This window comes from Drosophila pseudoobscura, chromosome X, assembly GCF_009870125.1.
Source record: "Drosophila pseudoobscura strain MV-25-SWS-2005 chromosome X, UCI_Dpse_MV25, whole genome shotgun sequence".
NCBI lineage: Eukaryota > Metazoa > Arthropoda > Insecta > Diptera > Drosophilidae > Drosophila > Drosophila pseudoobscura.
Genome location: NC_046683.1, coordinates 50,689,566 through 50,711,205, shown reverse-complemented (window position 1 = coordinate 50,711,205; position 21,640 = coordinate 50,689,566). Strand labels below are relative to the sequence as shown.

Genomic DNA, 21,640 nt, shown 5'->3' with positions numbered 1-21,640 from the left:
CAGAGAGGGTATCGGACAATAGAGCTGGAGGGAATACAAAAATAAGAGAAGAACAACGAAAAAAAAAAACACAAGAAAAACTTACCCAGTCAAAGCCGATGAGGTAAAGCATGGAGGAAAAGGGCAGGTTGAAGCTTCTGGCCGCTAAAAACACGCAAAATACGTGAGAATGCGTGTGCACACCTGCCTGAATATCTAAATTTGAGTAAAAATTTTTATCTTACATTAGATATGACAAAATATTTAGCTGAATTTCGGGTATGCTGCCAACAAACTGCGCAAATCACAACATTTTACATACCACACTGACGCCCCCATCCGGAGAGCGGCAAAAGCTGGAAAGCTCTTAAACTACATTTTACATTTCACGTTCTGCAGACTAAACATGTTTAACAACATCTACAGCTGATACATCTGAGTATCGTACTGATTGTAGAATTGCGGACGTAGAGGCGAATAACAGCGTTCCGTCTTATATTTAAAGCCTGCTCAACAGCTATCAATGCGCAGCTTTCGCCGCTTTCCGGTTGCGGGCGCTAGTGAATAAGGACTCCATCAAATTAAGGATTTTCTTTCCAATACACTCATTGATTTGACAGAGTCGTTATTACAATTTCGTTTTCATTATTTCCATAGTTATACATACTTACTTACCTATCGTTATCATGCGCTATACAAATGTAGCTCGGTTATTTCTCCAGGTCTTCGATGTCCTTAGCAAGGCGCTTTACCTTTGGTACAATATTTTAAATCATAGGCAAACAGCCTCATATCGGCGAGGGACCAACTTTGCCAACATGAGGAAACGGCTACTCTCAAAAGGTTTGAATTAAAAAAATGCATCGGAATTTGGTATCGTTTTTAAATTTCACATTTTATTTTCTTTTGTTTTTCACTTCAAAAGGATTCGTAATTTAATCATTTGTCACACATTTTCACTATCCTTATTTCGAGTGTTAAGTTGCATTTGCAATTGTATAATCATTGTGTATTTTCTTTTTATTTTTCTTTTGCTGTTGCATATTTTTTTCTTATCTTTGTTTTTCTTGTTCAAAAAAAATTATTAACATCCATTGCACGTTTTTTGTTCTTGCTCTTGTTGCAGCTGCTAATTATGTTTTTTGTTCTTTGTTTTTTGTTTAATAAAAATTGAATTTGTATGCTGTTCATTGTTCATTTTGTTAATAACTACAATTTTTTTCAATGCTATTAAGTTCTTTTTCTTTGTATTGAATTTGGATTTCGTTTCGTGTCGTGTTGCTGACTTATAAATCGTAATAAATATGCAATTGTTACCCTCGTGTATCCCGCTGCCCTTGCACTTGGACTTGCCAAAAGTAAAGTGTGATAAGAGATAACTAACAATTATGCTCAAACAAGACAAATACCCGATAACAATTTTTTAAAAGAGATTCAGCGCATCGGCGTGCACGTGAACTTAATTAAATGAGTACATTGTTTGGCTGTCAAACATTCGTATAATAGAGACTATGTATATATATTTAAAAAAATGCTTTAAAAATAGTCAAATGCGTACAAAAAGTTTCACGCCATTTCGAATGTTGCCATCGCTCATCATTCGCCATCAAATGAGTTTCATAATTTTACTATTTCATTTCGCTAAAGTCTTCCAACCGACTGCCACGCCTCCTGCCGAGTTTTGTTCATTATCATTAATTGTATTATTTATCATTTAACCTCTGTCAAACTTATACAAACTGTAAAAATTATGTTAAAATGTTGTGATTTTGGTATTTGGTAATGTTCTCTTTGTTTGTCCTCTGTGTTCGACTGACACGCACCGATCGGTAGATCGATCAACGATGCACATTTATCAATTAGACTGTTGTATACGTTTTAGAATTTCTATTTACTCGACATCTTATAGCTTTCTATGGTCTGTAGTTTCAATTATCATTATTATTATTCTTCAATCATCGTTTAATTAAAGATTACATTTGTATATTTACTCGTAATTCAATTTGATTGGAAACCTAAAAAATGTTTTGATTATGTTTCGATTTGTTGCTACATGGTTCAATGGGTCTTGGGGTTTTCAAAATATGAATGAATTAACCTGTGAATGAGTGTGAGCAATGCCTGCAAGTACACTGAAAAACAAAACCATTGACAATCGCCACTTGTACGAATAGTGTACGTGTACCGGAGGAATAAACAAATGTTCAGCAATTGGGGAATTTCATTATATTCCTGAATCGAATTAACATCCAAGCTGCATTCACAACCAATTAATTATTATTTCCCATTTTTTGGTAGAATTTTCATTGAGTTTTGTATTACTTGTATTGTATGTTTTGTTAGTTATTCCTCTAAAATTCCTCCTACGAAAATTGAAAACCATATTGAGAGATAGAGAAATCAAACAAATGTTCAATTTAGATCTCGAAAATTGTGCATTTGTCTATGGAGTTTTTTTTTGGATTCGGGGTTTGCTTCTTTGCTTATCTATAACTCGGTTGTCATCGATACCCATTTTTCTCAAAGTGTTCGAAGTGAAGTTCTTAATTATTATTGTAATTCTGCTAGAGAGTGTCGTCTTCTTTTGGTTTGTGTTCGTTTTCTTGCTTTATGCTTATATATTCTTGTGGTATTATTCATGCTTTTGTATAGTTTATAATTTATTTTTTAATGCTTGCCCGCCTTAACGTGTTAGGTTGTCGTCTGCTTTGAGTTATTTTTGCTGCAATTAACGTTTAGTTTTCTTGTACGAGTACTGTGTCGATTGGGGTCGGGTCGGGTCTGTTGAGGGGCCTTGAGCGTAATTTGGGTGTTTGGAATTGTGTTGTGTCGCTTCGTGTTGTTATTAGTTTTCTTTTGTTAGTTTACCATTTAACATTTTGACTAAATTGTTGCTATTTTCTTTTCTTTCGTTACGTTTCGTTTTGTTTCGTTTACGTGTAGTATGCGGTTTTTGTATGGTATCTTTTGTGTTTTTTTCAGTGTACTTCCTACAGACTAAACATTTGCATCGCTGCTGTCATTTTCATTTTCATTTTCATTTTTAATTTTCCATTTACGATTACGAGTGTGTTGATTTGCTTCAGTGTGTGAGTGTGGGTGTTGCTTAATTGGCTAAAATTTCCATCTTTCTTTTATGCTTTTTTGCTTTTTAGCTTTTTGCTTTTGTTTAAGTTTGCATTTGACTTTGTTTTCTTGCTGCAATTCTCTTGCTTTTTATGTTTTTCGTTTGTGTTTGTGTTTAAGTTTTATAATTTAAATTCTCTAATCCTAAATACAATGTTTGCAATTGGTTTACGGTTTACTTCATCTTCATCTTCCTCAATAAATGTATTTAAATCGAAATTTACGTTCAAGTCTTTTTCAGCGACAAATGCATTTGAATTTGTTCTCATATTTCTTAATCATTTTTATTCTTAATTCTTATTAAATCTGCTCAAAATCCTTTGCTTTAATTATGCTTTTATTATATGTTTTGCACTTTAAATACAATCAATATAAATCAAAGTCTTCTTCATTTTTGTTTTACTTCTAAAAAAGATCTCTAAGTATCTTTTATGTGTGTGATTTCTATTCTTTTCTTTTCTTCTCTTCGTTAAAAACGTAAACGTAAAAATGACACAAAACTTCTTCGATGTTTTATCCTTTTAAAAAGAGAGGACACACAGAAACACAGAAACCGAAACCCAAGCATTTCTCAAGAGCCAACTTCCACTTCCACTTCCATTCAATTTATGGTCGCAATGCATCTTCATTTGGCGGAGGTACAGTTGTGCTTGAGAAATTCTTTGGGCTTGGGGTCTGCTCTGCTCTGCTCTGTTCTGTTCTGTTCTGCTTTGAACTTTGAACTGCTGCCTCTGCTGTTGCTGTTGCTGGCTGTTGCCTCACACTTGATTAGTTACTCGTAAAATTGAGAAATCGAACAAAGGAATTGAAGTTGTGAAGCTGTGAAGGCTTAAGAGCTCTTATGTTTGCTTAGCTTGATACTAAAGGTTTTGTTTTGCTTTTTCTGACTTAGTTTTTCACATCGTCTTTGCGGGTTGTTGACTGTGGATCTGTGCCTAAATTTATCATGTCTCGTGGTTTCCACACCGGGGACCCTACAATTAAATGAAAGAAAGGAAAAGATACAATGGAAACCATACATATATGAAAAATTATGAAATATTTTCGTTTTGGTTTTTGGTTTTTGCAGAACTTAATTTGTAGTTTCGTTTTCGGTTTTAGTTTTAGTTTTTAGTTTCTTTTTATATAGAAAATATAGAGAGAAAGAGTTAGAAACAGAGAGTGAGAGAAAGACAGACAGAGAGAGCGAGTGGGAGGAGGGGCATCTCCATTTGGTTATATACAATCGTGTCGAACACATTTTAATTAATAAATTTGCAGCCAATTAGTAGTCGGGGGTTATTCGTTTACTTCAAAAAAGCATGCAAGCAGCGCGACCAAAATACTCGACTTTGGGCGCACTTTTGGTTAGAAAAAATATAAGCAAAACTAATTATTGTTTAATGTAATGAGCACTACTTAAAAACGGGGTTTCGCTACTCAATATAGTTGGGGCGGACTGTTTTGGACTGGGCTGGGGCTGGGGCTGGGGTTGGGGCTGTGGGGGGATCAACACTAAGTTCAACAACTAATATTTGTGGGGTTAGGCTTAGTTTGAGTACAGTTGTGTTGGCTAAAATGTTGACATCGCTTGGTCTGGTATTTCCATTCATTTCGATTCTTTCTTTATTGTTTTTGTTTTGTTTTGGTTCTTTTTTTGCTTCTATAGATATAAACTAGGTAAATTTTTCGAATTTCTGATCAACAGTTTTGCATTTTATGCCAACATTTTCCTTTCTGTCTCTGAAGTTTTTTGTGTGTCTTGCTTGCGCGGGCGGGGGGCGGGGACTCCAATTCGTGATACAAATGATATAGAGAGATATACATATACACAGATATACATATGAAGGTGGAAAGGCGGAAGGGGGGAATGGGGGTAGTAATAATTTTGAAAATTGTGTTGGGATGAGCGGCCAAGCATTTCCCTAATTTCGAGATGAGTTTTTCAAATGCAAAAGTCAAAGAGAGCGTGATTCAAAATGATGAAAAAGATTGTGCAATGCGAATAGATGGGAGTTTCACAAAATTCAATTTATGTATATTTTATTATATTTTTGTTTAGTGGCACACAAAAAGTTCTGTTGGTACAGCAAACAGAAAATAAAATTTCTGGGCAAAAACTTTGTGTGGGTGGAGAAGGGGAGGACGAGGGTGTGGAAAAATGCCGAATAAATTGAGGAAAATAGTGATTTAATTGAAGGAGTAGTGGTGGAAGTGGTGGTAGTGGTGGAAGTTGTGGCAGGTCGAGTTGTGGGGGCACGTGTGTGTAACCATAAGACATATATATATAGTTGTATAAATATATAATTCGATTATAATGTACTTTTGCATTAGATATTAGCGCTCTTTCGGCAGTACAAGATTTGGTTTCAGATCTGTGGCACACTCTCGATACTTCGATGTCTATTTTGTTATTTGATTTTGTTAGTTTGTGATTTTTCTTTTGAGAAAATGCAAAACGTTCAAATTGGAAAAATAAAACTTGCAAAGTTCTTTTGTTGGTTTCAGTTTCAGTTTTAGTTTCAGTTCTGTTTCTGGTTTGTTAGTTTGTTAATTAGTTAATCAAGCGATGCCAACTAATAATATCAAGTGTTTTGTAACAGACACAACAGATACACAGATACACTATATGGATATATATTGTATGGATAAGAGATGCATCCACATCGAAATAGGCGGGAAAAGAAAACCTAGTACTAACTTAACATGCCTTCGCCTCGTCCTCGTCCTCGTTCCGACCTTGACTTCGACTTATATATAGTATGTATATATATGTATTTATGTATGTATCTAACTCAATTCAACTTTATTCAAACTTGTGTTTCATTAGATATCTGGGATTTTAGTTATCTTTGAGATAATTTGTGTGTGTGTCTGTGTGTTTTTGTGTGTGTGTGTATGTGTAAACAAAATGGAATATCACCCGATTAATTGTTTAAGGACTAATTCAATTCGACATTTCGACCGCTTTACTGCTTTCTGTCTTCTGTCGCCTAATTACAAATGAATATAGTTGCACTTACCTGCTAAGCAACTACAAAATAAATTTAAATGCATAACTAATTGAGGGAGAGGGGACTAGCTCACTGTCTCAGTATCTCAGGGGGTGACGAGTGACGAGTATCGAGTATATTTATGAGGGGGGATAGGCCAGGTAATCGCTGCATGAACTCGATTCGATTTCTGTCTCTCTGTCCTTCAAGGGTTGTACGGGTGTCTGTACGGGTACAGGATACGGGTGTACGTATTAGAGTATTGTATTTGTATTCATATAGTTAGTACTGTATGTTATGTATAGTATGTTGTATATTTCCCATATCTCGTTTCGTTTAATTGCATTTCAATTGCTTTAGTTGGAGTTGGAGTTTACTTTAGTTACGAGTTTTCCCATTATTATTAGTTATATTTATATTTGTTTTTGGTTTTAGTGTTAGTTTTTATGCATTTGATTTTGAAGTTGTAGCTCGTTCGCTCGCTCGTTTGTTGTTTATTTTTTGATTATTTGTTTTGTGGATTTCGGTGTTTGAACACCAACATTTCGCTGTCCGTTCGACAGTTTGTCTGTCTGTCTGTTTGTCTGTTTGTGTGTGCACACATGTATTACCGATTACCGATTACATTTGATATTTGTTTTAGCTTTTACTGTGGTACTGTCGCACACTGTTAAATGTCCTCCCGTTTGCGGTCTCCGCTTATTTCTATTTAGTTGCATTTACTTTTGTATTCTTATATACTCGTATTTCTGAGGATTCCCATTTAAACTGCTGTATATGCTGCTGTATATATGTATGTATATATATATGCCATATTCATGGTGTATATTTTTGAAAATGATTTTTCCCTTTTGATTTTGCTGCTGTGAAGCCCAGTGTAAACTGTAAACTGTAAATGTTTCTTGAAGCTTAAAACTATTTTGACTATGACTTTCATTAGTTTAGTAATTTTCTCCCTTTGAATTCTTGTGTTACAACAACCTGAAATTTGATCGTAATCATTTTGCTAGTCGAGTGTTTGTTTCGGGGGTTCGGGCAGGCAGGTTGAGAAAAGGTTATTCCTTTCACCTGGCCCCTGGAGATGGGCGGAAGGGAGTGTTTCGGATATACAATATAGTATGTTTGAGTATTTTCTGTAGCTACCTTTTGTATACATATACATATATAATACTGAACATTGAGGTACGACTTACGATTATCATTCTTGGAATACACATCGATTGCCTGGTATTCTGTTTATTGTATTTTCTGATTTAGTGAAATGTTAAAATGGAAATGCTGGAAAACAAACGAGTTCGAGTACGAGTACGAGTTGTACGGGCTGTACGAGTTGTACAAGTAGGAAAATGTGATTTGGTTTCGATTTGTATATGCATGTATATTTTTTTATATACTCTATAAAAAACCTATAAAAATCATACAAAAACCATATGCATATATGCAAATTATTTGTCACAACATTATTCTCACACACACTCGAAAATTTGTCTAACTAATTTTATTTTTTGTTTTCCGTGTAAATATTCCCGCTTTAGGTATACGTTTTGTTAGGTATTTATTCTGTTAACCCTATAGAATGTTGGCCAAAACCCCCGCATTGGGCCAGCTCAGTTGCAGTTGCAGTTTTGCAGTTTCCTTTCCTTTGCTTTCATTTAATTTTATTTCATTTCGCTTGAAGGGTAATTAAAATTTGTTGATTTCATTCGCAGATTCCACTCCTGGCTGCCGCAGGGCATCGTCTGCGGAAATGTTGCCAGTGACATAGTTTTCCCATCTATGTTCTCTCAGCTCTCTCTCTCTCTCTCTGCTCAACTAATAGTTTGTTGGTCGGCGACTTCCCTTTTCTTTCTCTTTTTTTACCCCTGTGTGGTACGTACATATATGTATGTATGTGTGGGTGTGCGAGTGCATATAGTTTTATTTTTCTTGCTTTCTGCTTCTTGTAATTTTCCCCCCATCTATGTTTCAAGTTGAGTTCAGTTTCAGTTTGCCAGTAAGTTGGGGATGCATGTCTCTTGGTAGTTTACTTGAGTGCGAGTATGAATTTCAACTTTAGTTTTAGTTTTTTTCTTTGCTGTTGCGTTCTCTGCGTTGTTTTGTTTTGTTCTGTTCTGTTGTTGTTTTCCTTCGTAATTACGGCACTTGAGTATTGTGTGTGCAACGCGGCGTATACGAAATATTTCTTCACGGCACCCCTTCGTGTGCCACATGGCGGAACTCCCGCCATTTTCTGTGTAAATCATGGTGAAATGCTCGGCGACTGCAGCTTAAATAATTAACTAGAAATGGTGGTGGCGCACACATTATGCAACCACCACCTCACCTGCATCATCCTCGGGCCTCCGGCCTCCAGCCTCCATGCTTCATCCTCCTTGGGTTTTGATTAGTTTTCGGTATGAACTACGGTACTCTAAAGAGTCAAAAAAATTGCGTTCGGATTGGGGTGACTTACATGCTAAACACTTACACAACGAGTACGAGTAGCGAGTAACGAGTGAATTTTGAGTTTTCTTTGCGAGTGTTTTTGGGTTATGCTTTCTTCGGTTATGCTTTGTAGATTGTATTTACTGTTGTATACTGTATATTGTATACTGTATGCTAGGTCTTTGATTTCAATCCCTTGTGTTGTTGAAGTTCGAGTACGAATACGAGTATTTCCGTTATTTGTTATGTTATGTTGCTTTTTGCATTGCTTTTACGTATATCTGAGCTGAGTTCGGTTAAAATTAGTTTTGTTGAGGCATTCGGGTTGTTGTTGCTGTTATCTTTGGTTGCATTCTGAGTGGATTCAAATAACTCTAGTCTAGATACGTTCCCTCCTCAGTCCTCTCTCTGTGCCAGCTCTGAGCGAGCTCTGTGCCTAGACGTGTATCTCGAAGTAGTCGTGACAGTCGACACATCCTCCGGACTCGCCGCCACCCATCTCTGGCACGAATCCTATCCCTCCCGTGGCCGTCGGCTGCGCACTGACAACCACCATGCCTCGGGGCGTTTTCTTCCGCGTGCGACTTTGCCGCACGCGGGACTTATGCTAGGAGGGTCTCTTCTGGTACAGACAGTCAATGCATGTGGTGTACTCGGGCGCCGAGGAGCTCAGCTGGTAGCCACCACCTCCACCCGCCTGCTGCTGCGGATCGTGAGAGCAGCCTCCTGTATAGCCAGAGGGTGGTCCGTAGCCACCTATCTCGGGAACATAGCTGACGTACTGCTGCGGCTGGTGCGGCGACTGGTGCAGCGGCACCGGCTGCCTGGGCACCGGATCGTAGATGGGCTGTGAGAAGGTGTTCTCCGCCGACTGGGATCGCAGTGGTCCAGAGCTGTAGACCACGTAGTTGCGGTCCGGAGACACCCCATACGCCCGTTGTCCATAGGAGCTGCTTGTCGTGGTGCTGTCACGGGATGTGGAGCGCTCCAGGGATTTGCTCAGGCGACTGCGTCCGCGCCCGCCTCCACCTCCACCTCCACCACCGCCTGCACTGGCATATCGTCCACTGGGCGCGGCGGCCACATAGTGATCGCTGCAGGTCTGGTTGTCGTAGACCGGATAGTACTGATATGTCTCCTGGGGACGCGGCTTGGTGCCCGTCTCGAAGCTTCCGTGGGCGGACATGCTGCGTTTGCGTCCGCCGTACGGCACATCCAGATTGTGATCGGATCCGCCGTGGCTGTCGAAGCTGCTGCGAGGCGAGTGCCGGAGACAGGTGCTGCCCCGGTCCGGGGAGAGATGGTCCAGGCTGCTGCGTGGCGAGATGTGCGGCGAGAGAGTCTCCACGCTGCACACATGCGATGGTCCCCCTTTCTTCAGGCAGCTGCGATCGGGACTCTTTGACTTGGCCGGACTGGAGGGTGGCTTCAGTATGCCAGGAGCCGGACTGGTGTGTTTCAGAATGCCACCTCCCTCTGAGGATCGCCGGGGACTTGGAGTGCGCCGGCCGCCGGAAATACGATCTTGGGAGTTGTCCCGCGAAGAGCAGACACTCAGCCGCTTTCCCTGATCGCTGAGACTCGTGCGCGGCGACTTGATCTTGATGATGCGCACCGGGGAGCTGCCCTGGGACTTGCATCGGTCTGGCGATATGTAGATACTTTGCCGCTTGCCGCTCTTCGGCTTCGAGGAGACGGGACGCTCCGGGGACTTTGCCTTGAATATCTTGTCTACCTTCTTGTCAATCACCACGATGTGGGAGGCCAAACCGGAACTGGTGGTGGCCTCCTCCTCGGTTTCATCGCCGGACCGCTCCGAGGGTCCTGTGGTGGTGCCCGTACTGTCCGACTCGGTTGCAGGGCGCGAGGGCGACTCAATGTCCACGATCACCGTCTGCTGGGTATTTTCCACGATGGTCTGCGGCTCTGGCGACAGACTGGAGTCATTTTGCTGCTGATCGGCCGCCTCTTCGCCCAGATCCTGCGGATCGAAGGCCTTCTCGCGCAGACCTGCCATGTAGGCCACAATGTCACAGGTACCATCCGCCAGATTCTCCTGCTCAAGGTCGCTGAGGTGCTTGTCCATGAAGCGAGCTGTGGCGTCTGTCTCGGTCGGTTCTCGGTCACGGTCGCGTCGTTGCTTATGCAAGGACTCCCTGGCCTGGCCCGCTGAATGGTGCTGGTGAACCACTGCCACCTGCTGCGAGGCGGCCAGACGCTCCGCCTCGCTCTCAAATATCTCGATCACCTCGATGTCCTGCTTGGGCGACTGTCGGGGCGACTGACGGGGCGACTGACGCGGGGACAGGTGTAGGGTCTGGTTCTGTGTCTGTATCTGATTCTGATTCTGATTCTGTGATTGGGTCTGGTTGGGGTCGGAACTGGCAAACAAGCTACCACTACTGCCTAGACTTATATTAAAGGAGGCCGCCACCTGGGCGGCATGCACCTCAGACTCCGACCTCGAGTCCGTCTCCGACTCGTCGCTGGGCTTACCTAGGTCCTTCATCAGCACTGGCTGGTAGCTGGCCGGTGGATGCGATGATTGTATCAGACGCGCCTGGCTCCCAGTGCTGCCCACTGAGAGTGTCGATGTGGTGCTACAGGATTCAGATGGGATTCAGGGCGAGAAACGAAGAAATGCAGAGAGCGTAAGGCGTAAGGGTCGAGCAATAATCTCGAGGAGCATTGGCTCTTGGATCTACGGGATCTACCGGATCCTTTCACTTACCTCAGCGTCAGATGATTGGGCGTGCGGCCCAGTGTGGCCTTGGGTCTGATTGTGCCCTGCTGTGAGTCCTCCTCCCCCTCCGATTTAGTACCCGGATCGATCCGCTCGATGTCGCTACTGTGGTGATGCAAGTGCGGCTGCCTGATCGGCGGCGGTGGTGGCTCCCTGGGATGTGGGTGTGGATGGGGATGTGGATGCGGATGGGTCTGCTGCTGCTGCTGCTGTTGTTGCTGCTGTTGCTGCTGCTGCTGCTGCTGCTGCTGGGGATCTATGGAGGAGTAAGCGATTTCTTTATGGCATGAATGTGTGAGATGAATCGGAAGATGGAGTGTAAGCGTAGTGACATTGTTAGCGAGCGAGTTAAAAAGCGGCCGGGAGTCCGATCGAACTGTCACACTCACCTGTCACATCGCCCACCGTCTTGCTGCGGCTGCGGAAGCCACTCGGCTGCATCGGCTGGCCATGGCTGTGGCCAGGGCCAAAGTGCACGCTCGGCGGCAGATCGTCGGCCTCCTGGCTGCCCGAAAGGTTGTCGTAGTCGATGTTGCCCGCCGAGTGCCGCTGAGAGCCGGACTTCTTCTTCGGTTTGCCCAGTGTGTGAGAGCCATGAACGATGGTAATCTGCGGAGTATAGTACGAGATCCCCTGGGAGATTAGAAGATCCATCCAGAGGAGTTGTCCCCCCCTTGAGTTTACCTGCTGCTTGGGCCGTTCCAGGGTCTGGGAGTTGCCCGCATAGCCGTGTCCGTGCCCGCTCATCCCTTGCGAGGAGTGGCCCGAAACGGAGCCGGAGCTCCCGCCAAAGTTCTTCATGGGAATTGACATGTTCCGCACGCTCTCGCGTATGATCTGGCGTATGGTCTTGAGGAAGGCGTTCCGGAAGTCCGCAGTGCTATTGGACAGCACGTAGACCTTCTCGGAGCGGCGCTGCAGCTGCGAGCGCAGATGGATGAGCTCCCACAGGAAGTGCGAGTCCATGTCCTTGGCCGAGCTGGCACGCACCTGAACCTCGGTAACAGGTATGAGCACTTGGTAGCGTATAATCTCTACCTCGTTGGTGGCATTCTTGCTCGAGACGCCCTATGAGAAAGATTGGTTATATCTGGAGGTTTTTTAACGGATTTCCGCTTCTCTTACCATCAATTTCTTCTTTTGTCGCAAGCGCTCCTTACAGAGGAACACAACCGCCGACTTGAACACAAAGCACATGGCATGCAACTCAAGTCCCTTCTTAATCTTGCCCAGAAAATCGGAGATATTGAGCCACTCGACACCGCCGTAGTACAGCAGGTCGCCTAAAAGAGCACAAAGATTTCCATTTTACAGTCTATATTCGAAGGTAATTCTTGAAGTTTAAGATCTCACCTGGACTCAAATCAATGGGCTGCTTGCAGGACTTTTGATGCTGCCTGAACAAGTGATCAAATATGGCGCCGTATTCTTCGTGGATGCGCTGCATTTCATTGATGTGCTCGGCCACCTTCTCCATGCCTTTGAGGGCCTCTGTAGAATGGGAAATAAATTAACGTTTTTCCATCTGTGTAAACGGTTTCATGTACATATGTACATACTCGTATGTACAAGGACTTACCGCACAGATGTACATGCTCGTCGGCCCGGGTATCGGTTAGATTGCGCATCTGCTGGAGCAGCAGCGGATACTTGAGAATGCGCTGAATGGGCTTGATCAGATACGACTCCAGGGTGCTGCTGTGCTGCTGCTTCGGATTGCGTGCCGCCAAGAACTCCTGCAGGGCATGATTGCCTTCATCTGGGTGTGGCACATGCGGATGCCGGTTCAAGAAGGTTGATGGCGAATGGTGGATGGTAGATGGCAGATGGTAGGGTAAAGAGATGCAAAATGGAAATGTAAATTGAGACATTTGCCAAATGATTCGATTTCAATGGACGTTCGTTCGAGTCGGTGTAATTAATTGCGACGTTGGCCCATTAAGGGACCGACGAGAACGGGGGTACAGAGGCAGCACAAGGATATGCAGTTACAGGGATAACAGCCAGGCAGGGCAAAGCAAGTCAAGGCAAGGCAAGGCAAGGCAAGGCAAGGCAAGGCATGGCATTGGCAACGTCACAACGTCGACAAGAAAATGTCATTAACTTGTTCTTATTGTCAGCCGAGCACTTTTTGATAAAGGCAACGTCAAAGCCCGTCTGTAACAGGAACAGGAGCAGCAGCAGGAGCAGGAGTAGGAGCCATAGTCGGAGCAGATTTACGTCTAATAGCGCCTGTCGCTGGCTGCTTGTCCTTCTGCCAGTCTGACAAGCCTCCTGCTGCTCCTGCTGCTCCAGCTGCACGTAACGAAGGCACTTAAGTGCACTTCTTGCTATAATTAATTATCCTTTCAACTTTTTGCATAAAATTTCATGCAACAGCCAGGCGCAGTACCACGTTCTCCCCGCCACTACTCCTCCTCTTCCTCCTCTACCTCATCCCCCACCCCTACGCCTCCCCCTCTCTTCTGTTAAGTGGATGATGGCTGCTGCTGCCTCACCTTTCTGGTTACCTTGACAACGGTCTGGAGCTCTGAAGCTTAGCTCATTGATTGCAAATATTGTGCATACGTTTTTACCTCCAACGCTTTTGATTAGCTCTTTCCAACAGCAGCCAATGCCAATCCACGGACACGGATACGGATACCAGGGATCCCATTTGCCTTAATCAATGTTGCCAGGATAGTTTCGAGTATGTGTGCGTTGTGTGCGTGACTAGTGTGGAGAAAGAGAGGGGAAGAATGCGAGTAGGATGTGCTTGCCACAGCCTGAAAGGCGTACCAGGTAGCGGGTGGGGTGGGGTGTGGTGTGGAGTGGTGTTCTCTGTTTGCTTGGGTGTTTTTAAGCTTGGACTAAGTCTAATTTAATTATGACATGTTGCTGCCTGCCACAGCCTCTTTCTATCAGCACAGAATAGCCTTTTATCCGCCTCACTGCAGCAGCAGGCTTTCTCTGTCTGTCTCCCTCTCTCTGTCTCGCTCTCACTCTGGCTCTGTTCCTGCTCCTTCAACAAGCAGCCTCTCTTTCTTTCTCCTGCCACACACACACACGCACACAGACACACACTGCCTCTGCTCCTGCTCTTGTGGCATAGTTTTGGGCCGCCATTTGTAAGCGTGTCATAATTCTACAAGTTTAATTAACAAAAGATACTTGACAGTTGCTGTTGCCGTTGCCGCTGCCGCTGCTGGTGCTGTTTGGTGACACTGCCTTGGCTTGAATATGAATATGCTGCCGCCCCCCCAATCTGGCACCATGGAGCCCGCCCTATGCCTTATTCTCCTTCTCCTGGTGGGCCGTTCCCCTCTCCCGCACATTTTTGTTGGTTGACATTTGCGGTTGTAATTATTCATTTAACTTGCAAATCATTTTAAAGTGAACGCCTCTCCGGGGCATGCCTCACAATTGAGGCGAATAGTTTGCCAATTGTTGCCGCTTTTGCGTTCAGGACTTCTGTTGTTTGACTTTTATAAGTTTCTTGCCTCAACTCCAACTCAAATAGACTTTGACGCTTGACGCTGATTGCAGTTGTTGGAGCTACAGTGCGTTTCGCCAGCATAAGACTCGGATATGCCTCAAGCATGCTAATTTTCACCCCTATCTTGGCATACTTACACCCCCTTTGACCCTTTTGACATACTATACATATATATCTACGGATACGCTCGTATGTAAATGGGGTCCCCGTCGAGCGTACAAGAGAATTTGATTTGTCTGGGGATATACTCACTCGGATGCAGGACCTTCTGCGCCTTGCTGTGACTCGCACAGAACGAGGAATACAGCTTGAAGTGATTCACATAGTACAGGAAGGCCGAGCCAATCGCAAAGAGCACATTCTATTGGGGAAAATCTCAAAGATATAGGACAGAGGACAGAGATGGCTAGCAACGACTGTCAGTACTCACCCTGAACTGTCCGCAGTGCTCGAACTTATTGAATTCCGGCTCTAGATCCAGGGACTCCTCGAGATTCTGGAGAAACTGTCGCTGGAATGTGACGATCTCGTGTATGTTGCCGAACAGCGCATTGATCTCGGCATTCGAGAGGAATGTCTCCCGCTTCATGGGCTCCAGATAGTGCTCCAGTAGATTGTTCAAGTGCTGCGCAGATTGTGATTGTGGATTGTCCAAAAGTGGATTACTCTTCTCGTTCAATAAATTACAAATTATACAAATACTACGAGTAGGAGACGCGGGGCAAATACTTTTGGAGGGACAAACAAAAATGCATAAATTAAATTAAAAAAGCAACGACCGTTGTCTGCCCCCCGTGTCGGGATCCTTCTGGAATCTGAGTCTGAGTCTGAGTCTGCGTCCGAGTCCTGCAGGCCACAACAATTCCCAGCGGAGTTGGCCAGCGGTTCTGCTCGGTTTGGCGGAGGAAACTTTTTAGTTTTGCAAACTGGCACAAAACATGAAACAAAAAAAAGCAAAAAAAAAACAAAAAAACCAAAAATGGAGGCTAGGACGGGCAGAAATACTGTAGCATCGCCACAGGCGCGCGCTTTCATTTGGAACAATACTTCCGGGCAGGCAACGAATGCGGAGGAGCAGCCACAGCCAGTGGCCAGTGGGCCATGAGGTTGGCTATGGACCAGTACCATTCCCAGTACCAGTAGCAGTCTATGCTCCGCAGATAAGACCCGGAGCCATCGCCATCGCCATCGCCATCGTCGTTGCCGTTGCCGTTGCCGCAGCGGCGCTTTACATAATTTCTAAATTATAATAATTATTTGTATGCTTCCTGGGCCCAGGACCCTGGCTTTGACGGTGGCTTAAAGCAAACAGTTGGTGGGCGCGGCATGGCAGCTCCGAATCAGGGAAACAAAGTCCGGGACACAGTTAAAGGATTAAAATTTGCATTTTTAATTGCAAGCGGGCTTTTGTTCCCCCTCCTATCCGCTCGCCTTTTGGCCTTCAGCCTTCAGACTCCTAATGAATACCCGACGACTGCGAACTGCGAACTGCGACTGCGACTGCGACTACCGCCGACCGTGTGGTCGATGGCCAGGATTTGGTTGATTCCCGGGGTGGAGTGCTGGGTGGATGGGGGACTTACCTTCACATAGGTGCGCTCGGTGTCCACCAGTTCCATGACGACTTTGCGTAGCTTCTCCGCATCGGTTAGCTGCCGTGATGGGGTCAATGCCGTTGTCGACACCGATGAGGTGACAGAGCCTGTGGGGCTCGATTTGCGTGTTTCCTGGGGTGAACGACAAAATCCGGTAACCTTAACATGGGGTTCATGTTGTCAGGTTCATGTTGTTGTTGTTGTTGTTGTTATAGTTGTTGTGTTGTGTGGTGTTTATAGTGTTTGATTGTTGGTTGTTGTTGTTGTTGTTGTTGCATGATGAGGAGAGAGTTGTTGTTGTCGTGAAACGAAAGGAGCAAACCCACACACAAAGAAAACACACAAAGGATTCGGAAAAAAGAAACGAAAAAGAGATGCGAGCGCATGAAAAAGGAGACACCAAATAAATGGCAATAAACAGAAAATGAAGTTAGCAAAATGACAGAAGATACAGATAGACAGACGATAGTTTATAATACCAGCAGCAGACTCGGGGCCAGGGCATTCGGGGCATTCAGGACATTCAAGGCATTCAGGGCATTCAGGGCATTCAAGGCGTTCAAGGCGTTCAGGGCAGGGGTGGCAGGTTCGTGGTTCATTCTTTTAGACGGGGAGGTGTTCTATGTGGAGGGTGCCACTTTTCAAGGAGACCCTAACTCTGAGACATCTGCGGTTCTAAATGACTGTCACGTCCTTGTCCAAGTTGTCTGTGTTCTGTTCTGTTCTGTGCTGTTCTGTGCTGCAGCAGAGCCCTGTCTCCCCTCCAACGCCTTTCCCCTTTCGGTTCTTGCAGCCTTTGGTGTGTGTTGCGGCTAAAGTGTTTTGTGGCCACTCTCTCGCTCCCTCCCTTTCCCCAGTTTGTGCTGGCTCTGCTCTCTGCTGTTGCGGTTACAAGCACATTTGGCACTGACAGTTGACGCTTGACGGTTGACATACAGAGGGTGTGGCACACACACATGCACATATACACATATAGTACATCTCTCAGGGGAGGCGCCTCTGCATCTGCCTTCATCCTGGCACCCACCCACCTCCTGCTTTTGCATAAAGATGGAGATGGAGATGTAGATGTAGAGCTGGCAACAGCGTCTTCTTCCATCAGAGCAGCATCTTCTACTTAAGCCATTCCCCTCTCGGTTTCTCGGCTTCTCGTCCTCTCTGTATCTCTTGACTTTTTCTCATATTTGTTTAGCTCTTCTTCTTGTGCCCCTACTTGTGGCACACACTTGTACACACAGAAAAAGTGTTAAATGGAGCATTCCTGATAAATTGACTGAGCAGCAGTGTGGCAACAGTGGCAGCAATGGCAGCCAGGAGTGGCAGCAAAACGAATTTGCATTGTAAATGCCTAAACAAACAGAATTCTAACCGAAAAAAGGTCTTGAACTTGAGTCAACAATGGGAGACACAGAACAGAGCGAGTCGGAAGGCGAAGCACTAGAAAGAGATGGCGGCACATATAAAGTGTCTAAGAATTGTTGGAAATAACTCGGATTACGTCCGGGGCAAATGGCATGCCATTCAACTATTTATGGCCTGATCCTCTATGCAGTTTATCTTCCAGCCGGCAGCCTGGAGCCGGGAGCCGAGAGCCGGCATCCAGCAGCCGTGACAGCGTGCGAAATCCGTTTGTCACGCTGCCATCACTAGGATATTCCAGTAATCTCTCTCTTTCCATCTCTTTCTGTTGTCTCCATCTGTGTCTTTCTCTTTCTTTTGCTTGGGAATTGCAGTTGTCATTGTTTGGCCTCGCATTGTGGAGACATTTCACTTTTATGCAGTTGCACTTTGTGTATTATTACTTCTCTCACTGTCGCTGCCTGCCTGCCCCACTGTGTTGCCTCCTCTCTCTCCACCGCTCCCCCTCCCTGCCTCTGTGTTGCAGTTGCAGCTTGTTCTTGTCTACTTTTAACTGTTTTATTGTTCTGCATTTTTGCGCTGCGATGCTGATTTGCATAAGCGACGCCGACCCAAAAGCCAACACAGACGACGACGAGGACGACGACGGCGAGGCCCCAAGGGTGGGCGGCCTGGCCTCCAGGTGGAAGCTTATGGACTCAGGTGGTAGGACACCACTGGTGTGGCAGTTGCAGCTGCTGCTGCGGCGGCTCTTGTTGCCGTTGGCCTGGCCCAAAGATGAAAAATTTGAAAATGTCTTGAATTTCAGTCTAGGCCTCTGCCTCTGCCTCTCTGCCTCTCCGCCACTCTTTTCTCTCTCTTTGGTCTTCTCTGTGTGAAATGTCAACTTGAATTAAAAGGATTCCTTACATAACACGCCACCCGCTACCCACTGTTCCCTCGGTCCCCTCTGTTCCCACCGCGCCCCTCCCCTCCGCTCCGCTCCTCTCCGCTCAGTGTGTTTGTGTGTCACAGTGTTCAAGTATCATTAAATGAAGTGGGTTTCTGCCAGTTTCGAGCACACTTGGGGAAAGCATATCCAGAAAACAAAGTGCATTCTGTGGCATCTTTGCTTGTTGTTCTATCTGTCGGCCCTGTCCCTCTAGCACCGTCTAGCGCCGTCTAGCACAGCCCCCACCCGCCCATTTGGCCACAGACATATTCGTTGTGTTGTTCAGTTGTACATATACTATATAGTAGATATCCTTGATATTTTTATGCCAGGCACATTTCTATTTGTGACGTTTATTGTTCTGGCCCAGGACCGAGCCTCTTGACTGCTGCGGCGGGCGGCGCTTGACGGGCTACCGACTCAATAGGCCAAATTTGCCATGACATCTTGAGATGTGTCGAGACGACACACGACACACGACACACGCCTTGGCTCCACTCGGTCTTTTCTCTCTGTGGCTCGCCTTGGGGCCAACTCTGGTATCTCAGCTATCTCTGGTATCTCTGGTATCCCCATTACCATTCCCTTCGCCTGTCTTCCCTCTTCTTCTTTTATTCTTCGAGTACACGAGAGTACATCTCTCTCTCTTTTTGTGCAAATTTCAATTTGTGCACATTTCAATCACAAGTGCTCATTGGGGAGTGGCGGCACACAGCAGGAGGAGGAGGAAGTGGTTGGGTTAAGGCACCAACCGCCAAGCCACCATTCCCATTCACCATTCAGCACCTACCCCTTCCCATCTCCATCTCCATTACCCTCCCAATTCCTTTGGTAAGAGCCCCCTACCCCGTTGCCTTCGTCATGTTTGGCGCTCGTTTTAATAGTTTCCGTTTCCGCTTTGCGAGTTCAAAGCAATTTGATTTGCCTTCCAAGTGGCAAGTTCCTGTGGGATGCTGCTACTGCTGCAAGTAAGACTGAGGAGGAGTGGGCACTACTACTATGAGGGCTGGTGGTTGGGTGGGTGGGTGCTAGGGTGGTGCCAAAAGGGGACTCAACTGTGGTGCGGGGCAGGGTTACAAAGAGGGGTGGTGACGGGGAGGGTGGGGTCATGGCATCGAGAGAATTGTGTTTGCGTTTTTCCTTTATCCATATTTTTCTTTTGGGCTCCTTTTGCTTTCCCTCTTTTGCCCCTACTTACTTGCTCCGCGGTCTTCAGCAGATTCTCAATCTCAAAGCTGCTCGTTCGCGACGTGGGCTTGGCCACACCCAGTCCGCCGACGACCACACCGCCACCAGACGCCATTTGGGCGGCCACCATCTGGGGGTCCACGAAGGAGGGCGCCGGCGAGCTCTCCGCCTCCGGCGAGTACAGATCCTTGCCATTGCCATCTGCGAAACAAAAGCCAAAGATAACAAAATGCGGCGATTAAGTATTAAGTATTATTATACTTATCGCTATTATTATTCTTGTTATTACTACGAGTACGAGTACATATTGCTATTACTACTTTTTATCATTTTCATTTTGCTATTATTAGTTTTCCGCAGCCCATAATTAGTTGTGTGTCCCACTCCCCACCCCCCACTGCCACTGACACTGCCACTGGTCCTGGCTTTGCTATCGATTGAAATGTACATACAGGGTACATACATATGTACTATGTACATACACATATACCCAGTAGAGTTTGTACACGAAACAGAGAATTATAGGCTCGGGTCAGCGAGAGCTTTGTATCTCTTCGATCGCTTTTGATGGGACTTTCTTCTGCTCAATGCAAAGCTCTCTCTATAGCCGATTACGTATTGAATGCCAACAGAGCACTGAACTTTAAAATGGAATCCTTGATTGAGCTATCCTCTCGGGCAGTAGTCACTCATTGTACATTGAACCTGCAGTTAAGAATACTAGTAGGTATTCTCTGGGTCGCAATGAAGAACCATGGCATGCTTTTTCCTCGATTTCCGTTCGGTTAGTTGTTGCTTGTTAATTTTAAATTCCATGTTTCTGCATTAAAAAGCGCACTAAGGAATTTTAATACTGACGAAAATGGCACGCGTCCTGCTTCCGTCTCTACACCCCAGCCCGAGCCCGAGCCCCAGCCCATGCCAATGCCATTCCCTTACCATGGGACCGACCGGCTCAAAGCCAAAAGTAATAACGACAAAAAACAGCCAGAAGCAACAACCACAGCAGAAGCAACAGAAACAACAACAAGCCGTAATGATTATTGCTGCAATGTGTTTGCCACAACGTCCACACTCACACAGAACAGAGAGCGGGGGGAATGGGGAACGAGAGACGCTTTTAACCGAAAAAAATTTATGGCCCATACATACTGGTACTCGTACGGGGCCAAATCCCATATATGTACAGACGTATATATGTATATGTACATATAGGGGCTGCGAGTGAGTATATTTGTGTTTGTTCCATGTAGTTGGAAGTAGTTTTTGCCAGCGCCCAGGAAGCATTTAAGACCCATGTCCTTGAACACCCGCCTTGGTGTCTCGTTGTCGTCCTCTTCCTGCTGGAAGAGTGGTGTCTTGTCTTGTCTTTGCCTTCCGTGCATGCAAATTTTCGGTAGCAACAAATTTTATGAACATTTTCCTTACAAATTTGACACCACACCACGCCACACCACACCACGGCACACACCACACACGTGTTTGTGTTTGTGTTCGTGTAGGATACGAGGAGTATTGGAAATTGCCGTCTTATAAATTTCAGTTTGCGGTCTCCTTTTGCCAAATTGCACGTAGTCTTGCTGCTCCGGGTGCTTCGGGTGCTCCTGGTGCTGTGTCCTGTTCTGTTCCCTTTTCTGTTCCATGAGCTAGAGCTAATAACTTCTAGACGTGCCAAGCTGAATTTGTCGATGGCAAATAACTTTTTCAGTTTTAGTGGCTTTAAATAAAGAACGAGTACGAGTACGGGTACGAGTAGGAGGACTCGGACTGGGACTGGGACTGGGACTAAGACAAGGACCGTAGCTTGTTTATGGCAGGAGATACGCTTGAGGAGACCTCAAGTTGGGA

At 45.1% G+C, this 21,640-nt stretch overlaps 1 protein-coding gene across 17 annotated transcripts in view; it reads right to left on the bottom strand.

Moving 5' to 3' along the window:
- Window positions 1–848: 848 nt before the first annotated feature.
- sif (still life) overlaps window positions 849–21,640 on the bottom strand; it is a 95,394-nt gene continuing 74,602 nt past the window's right edge. For 6 of the 17 annotated variants that reach the window (XM_033383700.1, XM_033383701.1, XM_033383706.1 and 3 more), the window contains 12 exons: window positions 19,803–19,993; window positions 16,303–16,473; window positions 15,150–15,344; window positions 14,972–15,080; window positions 12,824–13,003; window positions 12,598–12,735; window positions 12,370–12,527; window positions 11,929–12,312; window positions 11,634–11,853; window positions 11,233–11,521; window positions 10,998–11,101; window positions 849–4,079 (listed from right to left, as the gene is read on the bottom strand). In XM_033383700.1, coding sequence (XP_033239591.1) covers window positions 3,994–4,079; window positions 10,998–11,101; window positions 11,233–11,521; window positions 11,634–11,853; window positions 11,929–12,312; window positions 12,370–12,527; window positions 12,598–12,735; window positions 12,824–13,003; window positions 14,972–15,080; window positions 15,150–15,344; window positions 16,303–16,473; window positions 19,803–19,993 — 2,225 coding nt within the window. In that variant the 3' untranslated portion in view covers window positions 849–3,993. Of the gene's footprint in view, window positions 4,080–5,861; window positions 11,102–11,232; window positions 11,522–11,633; window positions 11,854–11,928; window positions 12,313–12,369; window positions 12,528–12,597; window positions 12,736–12,823; window positions 13,004–14,971; window positions 15,081–15,149; window positions 15,345–16,302; window positions 16,474–19,802; window positions 19,994–21,640 lie in introns of those variants that run through there. The other 11 variants (XM_033383702.1, XM_033383707.1, XM_033383698.1 and 8 more) reach the window with 7 other exon arrangements.